Below are 17,011 nucleotides of genomic sequence, written 5' to 3'. Positions count from 1 at the left end.
TGACCTCGCTGCTACAGCATTGCCTGGCAGCTGCCTGGGGTTGTTGCAACTATTTAAAAGGTTTGTGGCTCCGTCTCCAGCCGGGATCCTGGTGCCTGAGCCACTGGAAATTCAGTGGCACGGGCAGCAGGATCTAAATAGTGGGTCGATGCAGTCCACGAGCCAGTTCAAAGTGTTAGGTGGGCTGGATCCGACCCCCCCACCTGCATCTTGAGCAGCCCTGCCCTAACACAAGCTGCAGAGTCCAGATTGCAAACATTGCATTGGAAGGCGTAAATTTAAATAGTAATGTGGTTTTCACAGGGCTAGCTACTGCCGTCTTTAGTTGCATCAGGTAGTATCTGTTTGAGCAGTTCCATTTTCTTCAGTGACACAAATCAAGAGGCGAGATATCCCCAGCATGAGGGTTGCAGCATCTCTCGCCGAGAATGTAAAGAGCCAAAGCCTTAGCATAAATCATCGTAGCTTCATTGAAAGGGATATATCACATCTGCTAGGGTCTCGCTTACAAGAATGAAAAAATGTCTGGTTTTGTATTAGGTTTTGTAAAAAAACATTTTTCAGCTTTGCTTTTGTTTGACTCATGAGCATCCGTTTTAAACTTTCTGTCCATCTCCACTTAAACAAAATGGCTACGTCTACACTGGCCCCTTTTCCGGAAGGGGCATGTAAATTTCACTAGTCGTAGTAGGGAAATCCGCGGGGGATTTAAATATCCCCCGTGGCATTTAAATAAAAATGTCCGCCGCTTTTTTCCGGCTTTTAAAAAAGCCGGAAAAGAGCGTCTAGACTGGCCCCGATCCTCCGGAAAAAGTGCCCTTTTCCGGAGGCTCTTATTCCTACTTCAAAGTAAGAATAAGAGCCTCCGGAAAAGGGCACTTTTTCCGGAGGATCGGGGCCAGTCTAGACGCTCTTTTCCGGCTTTTTTAAAAGCCGGAAAAAAGCGGCGGACATTTTTATTTAAATGCCGCGGGGGATATTTAAATCCCCCGCGGATTTCCCTACGACGACTAGTGAAATTTACATGCCCCTTCCGGAAAAGGGGCCAGTGTAGACGTAGCCAAAATGTAAAACTCTCTTATCCTGAAATGCTGCCTTTCCCAAAATAGCGGTCACTCCTAGTGCACTGTATCCGCCTTTATTTTTTTAAAGCAGTTTTTAAAAATTTTATTTTAAAATTACTTTTAAAGGATGTTGCAGCACGAGGATTGGACCTGCCTCGGGTCACGTGGATTGTTCAGGTAGGTTTCCATGAGTACATATGTGCGTAAGTAAATGCTATACACTTGTGTTCACACAAGTGAAACCTTGTATTGATACTCTATCTGGCTGTAATGTAGATCCCGATCAATATTCCCTCTAACTTTTTCCATCCGTGTGCAGAATAAATTTGATGTGCACTGAGACGTGAGGATGTGCACCACCAATAGAAACACATGCTATTGGCTGGGGGTGCTCTGCTAATCAGCTGGACTTATAGCACTCAGTTTACAGCGAACACTGGTCCTAAACCTGAAAGCTGGGAGTCCCTGCTAGGATGAGTCTTACAGATTCTGCATAAGTACAGTGGTCCTCTGGGTTGGGATCTAGGCTTCCTTCTGGGACAGAGGATTACCAGCTCCTCTCTTGTTCCACAGTAAGATTTTCCCTTTTTTTCCAGTGGAGTAGGATCGAGCCTTTAAGTAATGGCAGGCTGTAATTTCAAGGACTGAAAAGGGGATGCTGCGGGTACATTTCTGTTGCAGCTGGGGGCTGTTATTTGTGCACACACCTAATTTTGATTGAGCTAGCATGTTAAAAATAGCCGTATGGCTCCAGCAGCAGCTCAAGCTAGCTTCCCAAGTATAATTCCGTCAGAGATCTTAGACACACATCTGGCCCATGGTGCTGCTGCCTACCAGCAGCAATGTAGATGGACCCTTAGGCCTTGTCTGCGCTTTCTGGGAGATTGGCACTGCAGGTCCCCGCTTAACTGACCGCTAATTGTGTTCCTGTCAACTCCGGTACTTTATCAGGTCAAGAAGATTAAGGCCATGTCTTCACTAAGTGGAAGATCGACACTACCACGATCAATCTTCCAGAGTTTGATTTAGGGGATCTACTTAAGGCCCACTAAATCGAACTCAGAGGGCACCCCCATCAGTGGCTGATACTCTTGCTCCTGTGAGGAATAAGGGGAGCTGTTGGCTTCCATCGGCCTCCCGCTGTGAGGACAGCGGGGAAACTCGAATCAAGATACATCGACTTCAGCTACATAATTAACGTGGCTGAAGTTATGTATCTTCATTTGACCTTCTCCTTTAGTGTAGACCTGGCCTAATAGGGGAGTCAACGAGAGACTTTCTCCTGTTGATTGCCTCTTTTTCTCCCCTCCCCCTTAGTGGGGACAGTGCAGTAACTCAATCTAAGGTACATTGACTCCAGCTACACTATTCACATAGCTGGAGTTGTGTACTTTAGTTTGACATTGCCCGCTAGTGTAGACCTGGCCTTAGTGTCACGGGTAAGTAGCCTGATTTGTTCTACTCTAACACAACACCTTTGAATTTTGCCCTTTGCTGGGACTAGTCTGATTTTAATTTTCACTGAAAACAAGGTTGATATTGCAGCAAACAGCTGAGCAGAGGAGGATGGGGGCAAAATCATTAGTCTGCAGGCCCAGTGTATTGATATAATTTATCCAAAGATATAGTTGCTGGTGCTTGAACACAGTGCAGATCATCTCCAGCCCTGGGAGATTTGTGCTTTTCCAGAAGGCGAAAGCTCAGTTGTCCGACGAGCCTTGTCCATGAGCACTGACCTGCAGGGAGCAATTAGATTACTCACAGCATCTTTCTCACCCCTCTAGCCAGTAGAAATTTTGCCAGAGGGAGCAGGTATAAACACTAGAATGGGCTTTGGTCCTTGGGTTTTTTTCCAGGTAAACTGCACAGGGCTTACTTCTGAGCAGTATCTGCGTGTGTGTTGGTTTTCCAGGAAGGTTGGTGGGAGGACATGTCCCACTTTATAGGATCTGATCCTGCTAATTGCTGAACACCTTTAATTCCTCTTGAAGTTAATGAGAGACACTCGTTTGTTACTGGAAGCTTAATCAAAATGTTCACCATATCTGATGGGTAGAAATGGAAAGATACTTGGTCTGTATCCATCACCTTCCTCCCAAACTAAGAGCTTTACACCTGTACTTTGCTTGTGGTTGTTTTTGGCCAAGTAACCAGCACTGGTTCACTTTACACAAACCAGAGCAATTTTAGCCTGACTTTGAATTGGAATCCTTCTCCTTTCTCCTGGCAGCTTTCCTCCCAAATGTACTGCAAGCAGCTTATTGCTCTGTGTGGGCATTCTTGTTTTAAAAAAAAATGGCAAACAGATTACTGACAAGCCTGTGTAGAAATAAAATTTAAAAAGCGAAGAGAGACATTGAGATGGGGAAACTGTCCTATTATCTGAAACTTGGCCAATGTGTCACATTCTCATGTCAAAACCCTGCTATGGCTGATGAGGCTGAGTTGAGTGATGGTTCCAGAGATGAATTCGATGGGTTCTTTATAAACAGCCCCTTTCTAAGGAAAGCAAGGCACCCGGCTCCTTTCTAGGTTAATAGGCGAGGTGCCTCGTTTATAATTAACACTGCCGTGTTCTGTTAATTCCTGCTTTTCCCTCTTGTGTTTTCCTTTTGAAGTATAATGCTCCAGCGTCGCCTGCGGAATACGTCCACCGAATTGGGAGGACGGCTCGGATTGGCTGTCACGGGAACAGCTTGCTCGTCCTGACTCCTTCGGAGGCAGAATATGTCAACTCGCTGGCTTCTCACAAGATTAAGTGAGTCAGAAACCTGAACAAAAGTTTCAGCTCCTCTCAGCTAATTAACCTCCATGGCACTTGCCGAGGGACTGTGGCTTGTACAGGTTTTAATAAGAGTTATTAATTCTGGTTCTTCAGGACTAGCCCCAGAATGGCAAAAAGGGAGAACTAAAGCCTATAAAATCATCAGCATGACAACTGTACTGTGAGGGGGAGGGGGTAACGAAGGGATCGGTTGTGCACAAATGTTCTCTCTCTAGCTCTCCGTTCAGACCTTGCCTATTGGAGGTCACAAGTCAAGTGTGCATCTCAAATGGCTGCTGGACACTTGCCCATGTTGTCAGAGCTCATGCTGAGATCTAGAACTGGCAGAACTGGGGAGTTGCATGTCGCAGTGGCGAGGTGGTTGGCAGAGCTGTGCCGCATGTGTGGACCCAGGACTGGAACAGTAGAGGCTGTTGCAAGTCCAATTTAAGAGAGGCTGATAGAACTGTACAGGCCTGGGATGACATGCGTGTGCAGCGTAAGAGTGAGGTGCTTTGGCAAAGCCCAGGAAGGAGGTTCAACAGTGCTTCCCAGCTCTGGCTAGTCAAAGAACAGGAGAGTTGGGCTGAGGAAAGCAAGACGAGCTAATAAAGATCCAGAGTCCACATAGGGACGGCAGCTCGATGGTTTGCAGAATGTGAGGTCTTAGTTTTTAGTGGACCAGCATCCATGTCACATAACCCACCACCTTGTTAGTCCCTCTCTTGGCTCCCTTCTCAATAAAGCCAAGGGTGAATGTCACGAAGACTGAACTGCCCCCTGACCCTTAGAGGTGACCCAGCATGAGGTACATGGGGGAAGTTTGCACTGCCTGTGCCTGTTCTGTGTGTAAATACGAATTCTGGGTCCAGCAGCCATCAATCCTGCAGTTACTGTGAGTCTAAAGTCTTTCTCGCAATTTAGGAGGGAAATACCCTACTTCTAACCAGGGTTTGCATGTAGACATTCACACCTTCCTGTGCTCCTCCTGTCAGTGTCTTTTGAAGGACCCCATAAATGACAATACACAAATGAACCATCTTTTATTTTGTGTGTGTCTATATGGAGTGGAGCTGCTCAGAATCTAATTTGGTTTGGAATTTTTTAAATAAGCTAACATTGGCAACACCTACTGGCTTATTCTAGGCTGTGAGCCATTTAGTGGTCTAACAAAGAGCCATCCATCATTCTAGGAAACTATTTATTAAGCAGATACCAGCAAGACTTGGAGGGCTAAGCTGACAAGGGGTTTTGGTTTTTTTTTCCTTCCATGTAACAAATAGCACTAACATTTTAAAGGTGAAATCCCACATTACTGTGAAGTTTTAGCTCCAGCAGGAAAGTTGAATTTTTGTTGGTTGAAGGGGAAAGGGTGGAACTGCCTGTTTTTATTTTACTTTCATTTTAACTCAAACAAGTTTTGTTTTTCTTCATTTAAATCATTGCACTGGGGTGGAGCTGCAGATGAGGGGTTCAGTGTGCAAGCTGCCCCAGGGAGAAAGGTCTGCCCCAGCCTTCTTTCAACATAGCAGCTTTGGGTCAGGTGAAAAGCACCTGTCCGTGATTGCTGCAGTGGGCACAGGTGAGGGAGAGGTGTGTGTCTCCAGGTTGGGGGACAGACAGACAAACTCTCTGAAATATAAAGTAAATAGTTATTGCTTTTTCCATCCCTGCTGGCCCAGTGAGGTTATAGCTGTCCCAGTCCCATCTCTGGCTCCTTGCTGCCCCCTGTGGTCATTCTGCAGTATATCAGTTCCTCCTGCCAGATCCCTCCCTTTCCATTTCAGGCGAGAGAGTCAAATTCCTCACCCATCTCATTATTCTGTCATAACCAAACATTAACCTTGCTTTAAGTTACAATAAGAGGAAGCTGTATGCCAAATTTGGTGGTCCTAACTCTGACTGTTTAGGAGCTGTTCTTAAATAAATGGACTTACGGACGGACAGATGCACATTTCTAAAATATAAAGTAAGATTAGCAGAGTTTCATCCGTTGCATTTTTGACAACCTTAAGGAGCAGCTACATACAACAGGTGTGTTGTTGTATCAACAGGTGTGTTGTAAGCAAAACTCGTGAAGTCATTCTGCCGCTCTACTCTGCACTAGTTAGGCCTCAGCTGGAGTACTGTGTCCAGTTCTGGGCGCCACATTTCAAGAAAGATGTGGAGAAATTGGAAAGGGTACAGAGAAGAGCGACAAGAATGATTAAAGGTTTAGAGAACATGACCTATGAAGCCAGGCTTCATGAACTGGGCTTGTTTAGTTTGGAAAAAAGAAGATTAAGGGGGGACATGATAGCGGTTTTCAAATATCTAAAAGGGTGTCACAAGGAGGAAGGAGAAAATGTGTTCCTCTTGGTTTCTGAGGACAGGACAAGGAGTAATGGGCTTAAAGTGCAGCAGGGGAGGTTTAGATTGGACATTAGGAAAAAATTCCTAACTGTCAGGGTGGTCAAATATTGGAATAAATTGCCAAGGGAGGTGGTGGAATCTCCCTCTCTGGAGATATTTAAGAACAGGTTAGACAGACATCTGTCAGGGATGGTGTAGACAGAGCTTGGTCCTGCCTTGAGGGCGGGGGGCTGGACTCGATGACCTCTCGAGGTCCCTTTCAGTCCTATGATTCTATGATTCTATGATCTGAGCTTGCTAGCAGTTTCACCAGTTAAGGAGACCTGTTGCTGAGCTGGAGGCTGCTCATTGGGTTTCCTTAGAGGTTGTGTTCCGCAGTTTGACAGGAGGAGGTGTAAATGTGAGTGTATTTGAGCCCTTCTGAAATCAGTACAGCCAGATTACATTGAGCATATTGTCTTATTTTTCAGTTGAATCCCTGTAATAAAACTTGCTGTCCATCGGTATTACAGGCCTCTAGAAATGTGGGGTGTAATGCACCCACAGCTATCTGATTGGTAAAATGTGTGTCTAACTGGGATGGGTGGGTGGTTTGGCTTATATGTAGTGGTATAGCTTGTTCTCTTCCAAATCCTAGTGCCAGTGAATGGGAGGGGGCAATAGGCCAGAGAAGAGTGCTGATGAATTACAGAGTAGATTCAGAAAGGCAGCTGGAAACTCATGGCAGCAAGAGCCTTCCATACAAATTGCCACCACGCTTCATAAACTGAGCCTGCTAGTGAAATCCTGACAATTTAAATTAGAGTAGGGGGCAAAAGACAGCATGCGCTGGACAGCCCGGAAAACTTTTGTTCCTGTTACCTGGATCATCTTTGCATCTTTCTATGAAGCCTGCTTAAGTTGATCGGGTTTGTATTTTGTTGCTTGCTTAACTTAAAATAGGCTTTTAACTAAAAGTCCTAATGGGTTTATCAATGTGTGAAATGTTTCTAGGAAGACATAGCATAACACAGGTCTATGGAGTTTTAGTGTAAATTAACAAAGCTACACCTATTTATGCCAGCTGAGGATCTGGCCAGGAGTTTTTTTCCTCTCCCAGCGGGTATTGGGTTTAGGTACAGAATGTTGACAGTTATAAATAATCAGAGCAGATGCAACTTGTTCCTGAATGAAAATCTTTCTGAATTAGGGATGACTGCCTTTAAAATAGAAAATCACTCACGATCAATTTATTTTGCACCTGTACCTGAAGTCCTTTGGCTTCTAAAATCTCGGAGCAGGGTTAGCCTTTGCCAAAACCGTTCATTTTGGCTTTGCTGAGAACAGTCTGGTGGGTTCAAGAATGCTGCATGGTTTCCCTTGCAACTTTGTTTTTGTGCTTTGCATAATTTTCCTTCCATAGCCATAAATACTCGCGCTCTCGCTCTGTCATTTCATATAAATTTCCCTCCTTTTATAAGGTTTGACCAAAATGGTCTGCCACAGCCGTGTGTGTGTGTGTGTGTGTGTGTGTTTTGCTTATGTCTCTTTTAGTTCTTTCAAGTGTAATCTAGCAGCGCCTGCTTCGACAGCCATCAGATAATTTCTTCCTTTCCTAATGGCTGCCTCACTAATTTATGAAGGAAAGCGCATCCATGTGAAGGCACAAGTCATTCCCCCCCCATACCTCCCCATTTATCCCTCCCATTTCCCCCTTTGCATGATGCTCCCCGCTGTGAACTGAGTTCGCATATCTATAAGGATGTGAGCTGGCACCAGGCCAGAAGAGAGAAGGGGTGACATCTCTCAGGCAAATCAGTGTCAAAGGTTTTGACATGTTCATTCATAGCTTTGTCAAGGCAACCTTTGGGGGTAGGAGGAGAAATGCCTTTTTCTTGCTTAAGTGGTTGCCCTTTATGTTTTAATTTACTGTTATGCTTTTCGGAAACAAACAAAAAACCCCTCAGTTGTCTTTTTATGCTCCATTTCCCTTCCTTCCATTCCCCCCTCCCCTTTCCTTTTTCTACCTCTGCATTCTCTGCGAAGGAATCATCTCTGTGAACGATTTCCTCACTGCATACAGGCTGATGCCTGCATTCTACATAGACTTGGATCTTGGCCATGCAGAGCTATAAGTCACAACTCTTTGGACTGAGGAAGTGGGTCTGGCCCACGAAAGCTCATCATCTAATAAACCATCTTGTTAGTCTTTAAAGTGCTACATTGTCCTGCATTTTGCTTCAGCTACCCCAGACTAACACGGCTACATTTCTATCACAACTCTTTGGTTTGAATCATAACTTTCTGGGACTAGCTCCTTCTTGGGCATGTTGTGACGTAATGGGGGTGCTGTCTGCTCTGTAACCCGGGGTTCCCCTGCGCTGTGATGTGAGATTCCCACTGACTCCCCCACATGTGTATTGGCCCAGACACCTATTCCCAACCTAAGCTGTTAGCAAAGCTCTTCCCAGGGGGAGAGACAAAGGAAGGGAGTCAGAGACAAACACCTGGCTGGGGGGCAAGATCTGGGAGCGAGGCAGTTTCTGGCTGGGAAACATGAAGGGAACAGACTAAGCTGAGGGTTGAGGGGGCGATGGATCCCTTAACCCAAGGGGTCTGAGGCATCTTGGCCCTTACTCCTGTAACCACATCACATCTGTGCTGTGCTGTATCCTGGAGAAGCAATAAACCCCCTCTATTCTCCTGGCTGGTGGAGTCTGTTCTGGCTGCTACGGAGGTGCAGGGTTGGGGGAAACCCCAACGCCCCGTCACACATGTCATGATCTTGATGTTGCTGAGAAGGTCAGTTGCAAGAAATTGTGTTCACCTCAGTTCCTTTCACTGGGTAGGACTGAAACAGCAGGAACGGTGTGGTCGTGTAGATCATATTTTTTTTAGGCCTTTAAATCATTTTTGTTGCTCTTCTCTGGACTTTCTCCATTTTGTCCACATATTTCCTGAAATGTGATGCCCAGAACCAGACACAGTATTCCAGTTGAGGCCTCATTAGCATGGAGAAGAGCAGAAGAATGACTTCTTGTGTCTTGCTTACAACACACCTGCTAATACAGCCCAGAATGATGTTTGGGTTTTTTACGACAGCATGACACTGTTGACTCATTTATCTCGTGATCCACTATGGTCCCTAGATCCCTTTCTGCGGTACTCCTTTCTAGATAGTAATTTCCCATTTTGTACGTGTGATGCTGCTTGTTCCTCCCTAAGTTGAGTATTTTGCGTTTGTCCTTATTGAATTTAATCCTATTTGCTTCAGACCATGTCTCCAGTTTGCCCAGATCATTTTGAATTTTAACTCTAACCTCCAACGCACTTGCAACCCCTCCCAGCTTGGTACCATCTGCAAACTTAATAAGTGTTCTCTCTATGCCATTATCTAAATCATTGATGAGATGTTGAACAGAACTGGACTCAGAACTGATCCCTGTGGGTTTCCATCTGATGCGCCCTTCCAGCTTGATTGTGAACTACTCCCTGGGAACAGTTTTCCAGCCAGTTATGCACCCATGTAATAGTAGCTCTGTGTCAATTGTATCCAGGTTGGCTTGTCTGCCTGGAAGTAAGCTTTGTGTGTCCCAGTGGAGACTTGGATGTACTCCATGCCTTGTCGAGCTGGGGAATGATATGATGGGTCTGTGAGTTGACCCAGAGTCTTCCACATGGCAGCATGAAGCAAAAGCACTTGGCCAAAAAATTCTGTTTGTTACATTTAAAATGTTGTGATTTTTTTAAAGGGCCCCTTCTATACTTTGACGTAAGCACAAAGTTGGCTACAGTAGAAATAAAAGTGGAGGAGCAATTGCATCGTGTCCCAGAAAATAAGTGTATTTTTGTCCCAAATTTTCACAGAATTTTGACTGAATACTTAACACAGTACTGCTTATACAGCCAAATATTCCTATTGAACCACTGGGAAAACTATTGACTAAAATTGGCCCAAGATATGACCTGTGAATGCTTAAATTTAAACTACCTGTTCTTCAGCATTCATTTTTCCACCCTATTAATTTTGCAGGGTTCATATGTGGAAGAGAACCTTTCCTACTGGAAAGTCAAACACACTCTGCCTATGAGGGCTGAGAATGGTCCACCTCAAGTTCTCTAGTCTTCTGAGGAGTCCACCACTCAAACAAGGATAGACAAGGCCTAATGAAAACAAGCAAAAAGAAATTAGATCCTGTGTGTGTATCTTTCCAAATGTAATTGTGAATTGAGAATATCCATCAAACAGGTGTGTCTACAGTGGGGTCTTGCAGGGGTTGGGTTCTTGACCCGAGGCTATTTAATATTTTATTATTGACTTGGAAGAAAACATAAAATCATCACTGTTAAAGTTTGCAGATGACACAAATATTGGGAGAATGGTAAATAATGAACAGGACAAGCCACTGATGTAGAGCACTGGATGCAAGCAGATAATATGCATTGGAATACAGCTACATGTAAATGCATACATCTAGAAACAAAGAGCATTGGCCATACTTATGGAATCAGAAAATAAAGGTTAGAAGAGATTTCAGGAGGTCCTCTAGTCTAACCCCCTACTTAAAGCAGAACCAACCCCAACTAAATCATCCCAGCCAGGACTTTGTCAAGTCTGGCCTTAAATGGAGGACTCAGTTCTGGGAAGCAGTGATTCCGAAAAAGATCTGGGGGGGGTTGAAGTGAATAATCACTGAACATGAGCTCCCAGCCTGACTCTGGCCAAGAGAGCTGATGCAATTCTGGGATATATAAACAGAGGAATTGAACAGGAGAAGAGAGGTTATTTTACGGCCAAATGAGACTGTTGCTGGAATACTGCATCCAATTCTGCTGTCCACAGTTCAAGGAGGATGTTGATGAATTGGAAAGGGTTCAGAAAAAAGCCATGAGAATGATGGAAGCATTAGACATTTAGAAAACATGCCTTACAGTGAACAACTCAAAGAGAAGGTTAAGGGGTGACTTAATTATAGTCTATAAGTATCTACGTGGGCTTAATTATAGTCTATAAGTATCTACATTTCATTATGGGCTCTTCAATCTAGCCAAAAAAGATGCAACACGATCCAGAGGCTGAAAGTTGAAACTAGTCAATTTCAGACGGGAAATAAAACATACATTTTTAATGGTGAGAGTAATTAACCATTAGAACAATTTACCAAGGGTATTGGTGGATTCTCTATCACTGAACTTTTTTAATCCAGTTTTAAATCAAGATTGGATGTTTTTCCAAATGATACTCCTTCGGAATTATGTTGGGGAAGGTCCGTGGCCTGTATTATACAGGAGGTCAGACTAGATAATCATAACAGTCCCTTCTGACCTTGAATCTATGAATTTCTTTCTCTACTATATATGCACACACAAGTGCACAAACTCACTTTTTCTTCTGCAGGTCACCTTAATGTTTATTAAAGTCCTTTGAGATCGTCTGGGTGCGTTAGAGGTTCATGGTCTTATTAATTATTAGTGTAAAACTGATCATTTCAAATTGCTGAGGGTAGGAACCATATGAAAACTGTATCTGGCACTTTTTCTATAATAAACTAATATTTCCCACTTACCCTGCTTCTTTTCTCTAGACCTAAATTAATTATTTTCAGTTAAACCTTACAATTGGAAGTACTAATTATTGAAGACTTTATGATAGTTGAGAGCCAGTAATCTTCCAGGGGTGTGTCTAGACTACATGCCTCCTTCGACGGAGGCATGTAGATTAGCCAGATCGGAAGAGGGAAATGAAGCCGCGATTAAAATAATCGCGGCTTCATTTAAATTTAAATGGCTGCCCCGATCTGCCGATCAGCTGTTTGTCGGCAGATCGGGGCAGTCTGGACGCGATGCGCCGACAAAGAAGCCTTTCTTCATCGGCACAGGTAAGCCTCGTGAAACCAGGTTTACCTGTGCCGATGAAGAAAGGCTTCTTTGTCGGCGCATCGCGTCCAGACTGCCCCGATCTGCCGACAAACAGCTGATCGGCAGATCGGGGCAGCCATTTAAATTTAAATGAAGCCGCGATTATTTTAATCGCGGCTTCATTTCCCTCTTCCGATCTGGCTAATCTACATGCCTCCGTCGAAGGAGGCATGTAGTCTAGACACACCCCAGTAGACTACAGTGTTCTTCACTTCCAGCACTTGGCTACCGTTTTGTTAGAATCAGGATCCCGCCCCATTGAAAAGTGTGTGATAGTTTTGCCCTTCAGTTTAATCCGAGCAAGATTATGGGTGAAATCATAGCCCTATTGAAATCAATGTAAAACATTCACTTTGACTTCAATAGGACAAAGATTTCACTCCAGGTCTTCAGACAGCTCCCAGGGTCTGTGTCAGTAATGGCTATGTTGTAAATTGTGGCTGAAATGAGACTTGTTGGGAGTGAGAACTAAGGAAGTTAAATTGCAGTTATCTGGCTAATCATGTAGTCGATACAGTTTGAATTGACTACACAATTAGTCAATAAGGACCACTCTGCAGAGCCGCCGGGCTCTTAATACATTTAAATTGCAGAGGCACAACATCCCGGGCCAGCGTGAGCTGGAACTGCTCAGTCCTGAGTCTAGCAGTACTTGTTGGCGGCAGACTGCCCTGTCTACCATGAACAGGGGCTACTGTGGGCTGCTGCTGGAGCAGCCTCTATTCATGTTAGCCAGAGTTGGCCATGGGGAGGGGCTGTTCCGGCAGCAGCCCCTGTCCCTGGCCAGCCCTGTCTGCCGTGAACAGAGGCTGCTCCGGCGCCAAGGCTGGCCATGGAGAGGGGCTGCTGTGAACAGGGGCTGCTTGACGACAGCAGCCCCTGTCTGTGTGGGGGGCCCAACTCCCCGCTGGGACCCCCAGGGACAGAGGCTGCTTCGCAGCAACCTCCTCTATCCCCCACCCCTTCACTGCCTCTAATAGGGGCAGGGTGGCACCATGGAGACAGTGCTGGGGGGGAACCAGCTTTTAAGCCAGCTCTCCCCAGCACCAGCTCCTGTTTCCTTCCTCCTGTTGCAGCCTCTCATAGAGGCAGCAACAGGGGGAAGCAAGTAGTCGATACACCAGTCGACTACTCGCTAACATCTCTAGTGAGAAGCTCTATGAAAATGTATCAGGCATCATGTTCAAGTCTAGATTCCCAGGCTTTGGTCTCTTCAGTCCTGCTTTACCATTCTGTGGGCTTTTGGGGATCACTCTTTACGTCTGATCCATGGGTGAGGAAGAGAGTCCACTGTTAGAGAGAGCTGTGCGTTATCTTTGGAAAAGAGGCGAAATTACCATTTTTTGTTTCTTTTCCTGGCACATCAGCGTCTGTGAAATGAAGATGGAGGATATTCTATCAAGCCTACTGAAAGATGATCGTTTCAAGGGTCGCCAATGGGGAAACAAGGTGAGCAAATGTTCTCATTTGGAATTGCTTACATTTTAATTTCCTAACTGGGTTTGATGAATAAGCTTTTCCTTGGTGCTCTTTTTTCAAGCAAAGGTGTTAGGAAATCCATGATCTGGGCAATGCAAAATGACAGTTGAATTTTGCTTTTCCACAGTTGCCTAATCTATGATCCTTGACATTTTTGCCCCAAAATGTGTGTCTGCAATTCTCAGCAAAAATGTCACAGCAGACAGTGCTATGGTGAGGGCTTTTATGGCCAAGAAACTGCGTTGCTCTCTTTTACAAACCTACTGCAGTCCATTAGCTAGCCAATTCTGAAATGGTGTATCTGATTTCAAGCTATCCAACAATCCTCCAAGTAAATAAAGTTTAATTTGTGATCCATTCTCCATGCTTTTGAAATTCTCATCTTTGCCTCCGATGGGAGTCTTTCCAGTGACACCCACTTTGGCTCAGCCCTTACTTGCTAATTCACAGAATGTAGACACTTGCGATGGATTTCTCAGTCATTGGTGCAAATTGGAGAGTACTGCAGTTTAAGAGCCCTTAACTTAGATAGACGTATCCAGGGTTTTTTTTCAACTCGCTCATTATTTTGCCAATTTGCTCATTCCCTTCCACCAGCCAACAGTCTTCAACTTGTCCACTGTTTTCCAGTTTCCTACAAATGGCTCTGTTGGGAAATGTGGGTGTTCCCAGGCCTTTGAAAAATAGTCGTCTGTATGGCTTCTAAAATGAAGATCCGTGAATCATCTGACATTTCTATTCACAGCTATGCATTTCTGGCCCGTTGCTCAAGATAATATATTAGGAACATAAGCAACTAGTCAACTATCCGATAAGCAGAAGAAAGTGGGGGGCAGGAGTCGGTGCTGGGGGGAGTCAGCTTAAAAACCGGTTCCCCCCAGGACCATCTCTGTGTGGGGCAGGGGAGGCATGGACTTAGTGGGGACCGGGCGCAAGCTGGGAATCCGCTGATTCTCGGCTAGTGCCCAGTCTCAGACTCTGCACCTCTGCTTTTTAAATGTATTAAGAGCCTGCTGGCTCTTACTACATTTAAAAATCAGAAGCACAGTGTGGGGGACCTGGTGCGAGCCAGGACAGCTGATCCCCAGCTCAGACCGGGTCCCCCCTGCTGCGCTCCAGCCTTTTTACATTTAAGGCTGGTGCGTGGGGGGGGCGGGGGACCTGTCGTGAGCCGGGAATCAGCTGTCCTAGCTCACGCCAGTCCTCCCCGCTGCGCACCAGCATTTTAAATGTATTAAGAGCTGGAGGCTCTTAATACATTTAAAAGGCTAAAGTGCAGCGGGGGGGGACCTGGTGCGAGCTGCGAATCAGCGATCCCAGCTTGTGCTTCAGCCTTTTAAATGTCTTAAGAGCCTACCGGTTTTTAATACGTTTAAAAGGCAGAGCCGCAGCGTGATTTGCTCCCGGGGCCAAGAGCTAACCCCACTGCAGCTCCCCTGCTTATCGACTAATCAGCTAGTCGATGGAAAATCCATCGACTAGTTGATTAAACTAAATTTAACATCCCTACAATATATAGTATATAGGGGTTGGGTTTTTTATGTTCTTTTGTATGTTGACTGGAACAAATCCTTATTGTTCAGAGTGTGGTCTGTAAAGTACTCTAACAAATACATTGTTTAGTAAGTATGTGTGTTAGTACTAAGGATTCATTGGTGGGAATTACAGATTGCTGCATGCACTAAAAATGACCACCAGCACTTTTTCTATGCATAAAAATGTCACCATGTAGAAGTCCAGTATTCTTGGAAGGGGTGGCATGCACATTCTTGCAATTTGCAGAGGCACAGAACTTCTCTGGCCCCAGATTTGTCAGTGGAACTGACAGCTCCTTTGGCCCTGGGGATGCAACAGGGTCACAGAACATGTCCCTCCATATGGGGTCATATTTTATTCCTGTGTATGCCCCCGCCTGGAAGTAGCTTTGTGTTTTCTGTTGGAAACTTGGAATGATTATAATACTCCCGTTTCTAGCTCTAAAGATATCCCATTTTACATCTGGCACTGGCCCAGGACAGAGTAGAACCCATCTCAGGCCAGTGTATGAAGAGAGAAATATTTCTCTGGAAGGTTTTGAGTTGTTTTTTTCAATTGCAGCTGTTTAAAAGTTGTCCAGAGGGCTTTAGGAGCCCAGTGCTTGTGAAAATCAGGCCCATGGTGCATCAGATTAAGACCCTAACCACTGAAAAGTCTCACACCAGTAGCCACTTTTGAAAATATTTGCCTTAACAAGCTGTTTGTGCCTCATTTCCCCCATCTGTAAATTAAGGATAACCGTTAACCAGAACAAACTAAACCAGTATTGGAAAACCAACTAGTATCACTATATATTATTTGTGGTTGAACTTAGGCGAGGGGTAGCACAAATAACAAAAAGATAATCCCTGCCCGAAAGAACTTGCCAATCTAAAGTTGCCATCCTGGCCTCATTTAAGGCAGTGGGAAGTTTGCTATTGAATTTAGTGTAGCTGGGATTCTCCCTAACTCGTGGGATATTTTCGACCTGCTGCAGGTTTTTACAAATGCAGAAGTTGGTAGGGCTACAGGATTCAGGTTTAAAAGACTGTGACCAAGAATGGAAATATCTTGTTATGGGAATGAATAGGGATGAAACCAATATAGTTCTGTGGACATTAAATAGTGTTCTATAGATATTACTATTGAAAAGCTTATAAAATGTAATATTGGATGCAAACCTTCCTGTGGATTTTTGTTGTTGTTGTTGTTGTTGTTGTTTATGGCCACCTGTAGCATTCTCTATCAGGGTTACAATTCTTAAATTCTGTAGGGTGATTTCTAAAAGGTCGAGGAAAGGGTGACATTCCCTTTCTATAGGACTGTTCCATAAAGCCGGTGCATCAAACTAAGGACAGAATAGACTGTGGATAGAACAGATTAGGGATGTTAAATTTAGATTAATTGGCTAATCGAATAGTCGATGCAATTTGCATAGACTGTTCGATTAGTCGATAAGGGCACCTCCGCCTTCGAAGTGTAGCAACAGCTGCTGGGCTGTTGCTACACTTCAAAGGTGAAAGTGCTGCGGGGAACACGAGGCCAGCATGAGACTCAAGCAGTCCCCGCTGGCCCTGTGCTCCCTGCCGCATTTCAAAGCAGCAGCACGGCATGGACCCTCAGGGTCAGCGGGGGAGTCCCGCTGCACAAGGTGTTTCAAAGCAGCAGACCCTGGGCTCCAAGCGCTGCCACTTTGAAGCACCCCATCCTCTTCTCCCCCTACTCCTTGCTCCCTCTTTCTGGTAAAGGCAGCAAGGTGGGGGGTATGAAGCGACTAGTCGACTAGTCGTTCACATCTCTAGAACAGACAACGATTGCAGCTTTTAATTTCCACTTGTTATCAAAGCGCTCCCCTAACCCAGCCGTGGCATTGCTACTTGCAAATTACAGAGTTCTCTTTCCCTTACCGGCTCTCTGTGCACAGAGTCGTGGACGTGTA

General features: G+C 45.0%; 1 protein-coding gene across 2 annotated transcripts in view; it reads left to right on the top strand.

Moving 5' to 3' along the window:
- The window catches only part of DDX31 (DEAD-box helicase 31), an 84,265-nt gene that overhangs the window by 36,329 nt on the left and 30,925 nt on the right, over positions 1 to 17,011 (top strand). For both annotated transcript variants that reach the window (XM_006136813.4, XM_006136812.4), the window contains exons 16-18: positions 1,191 to 1,241; positions 3,683 to 3,822; positions 13,446 to 13,527. In XM_006136813.4, the coding sequence (XP_006136875.2) occupies positions 1,191 to 1,241; positions 3,683 to 3,822; positions 13,446 to 13,527 (273 nt within the window). The remainder of the gene's footprint in view (positions 1 to 1,190; positions 1,242 to 3,682; positions 3,823 to 13,445; positions 13,528 to 17,011) is intronic.

Source organism: Pelodiscus sinensis, chromosome 22 (genome assembly GCF_049634645.1).
Source record: "Pelodiscus sinensis isolate JC-2024 chromosome 22, ASM4963464v1, whole genome shotgun sequence".
NCBI classification, from domain to species: Eukaryota; Metazoa; Chordata; order Testudines; family Trionychidae; genus Pelodiscus; species Pelodiscus sinensis.
Note: the sequence above shows the minus strand (reverse complement) of the source record. Positions and strands in the feature narration are given on the sequence as shown.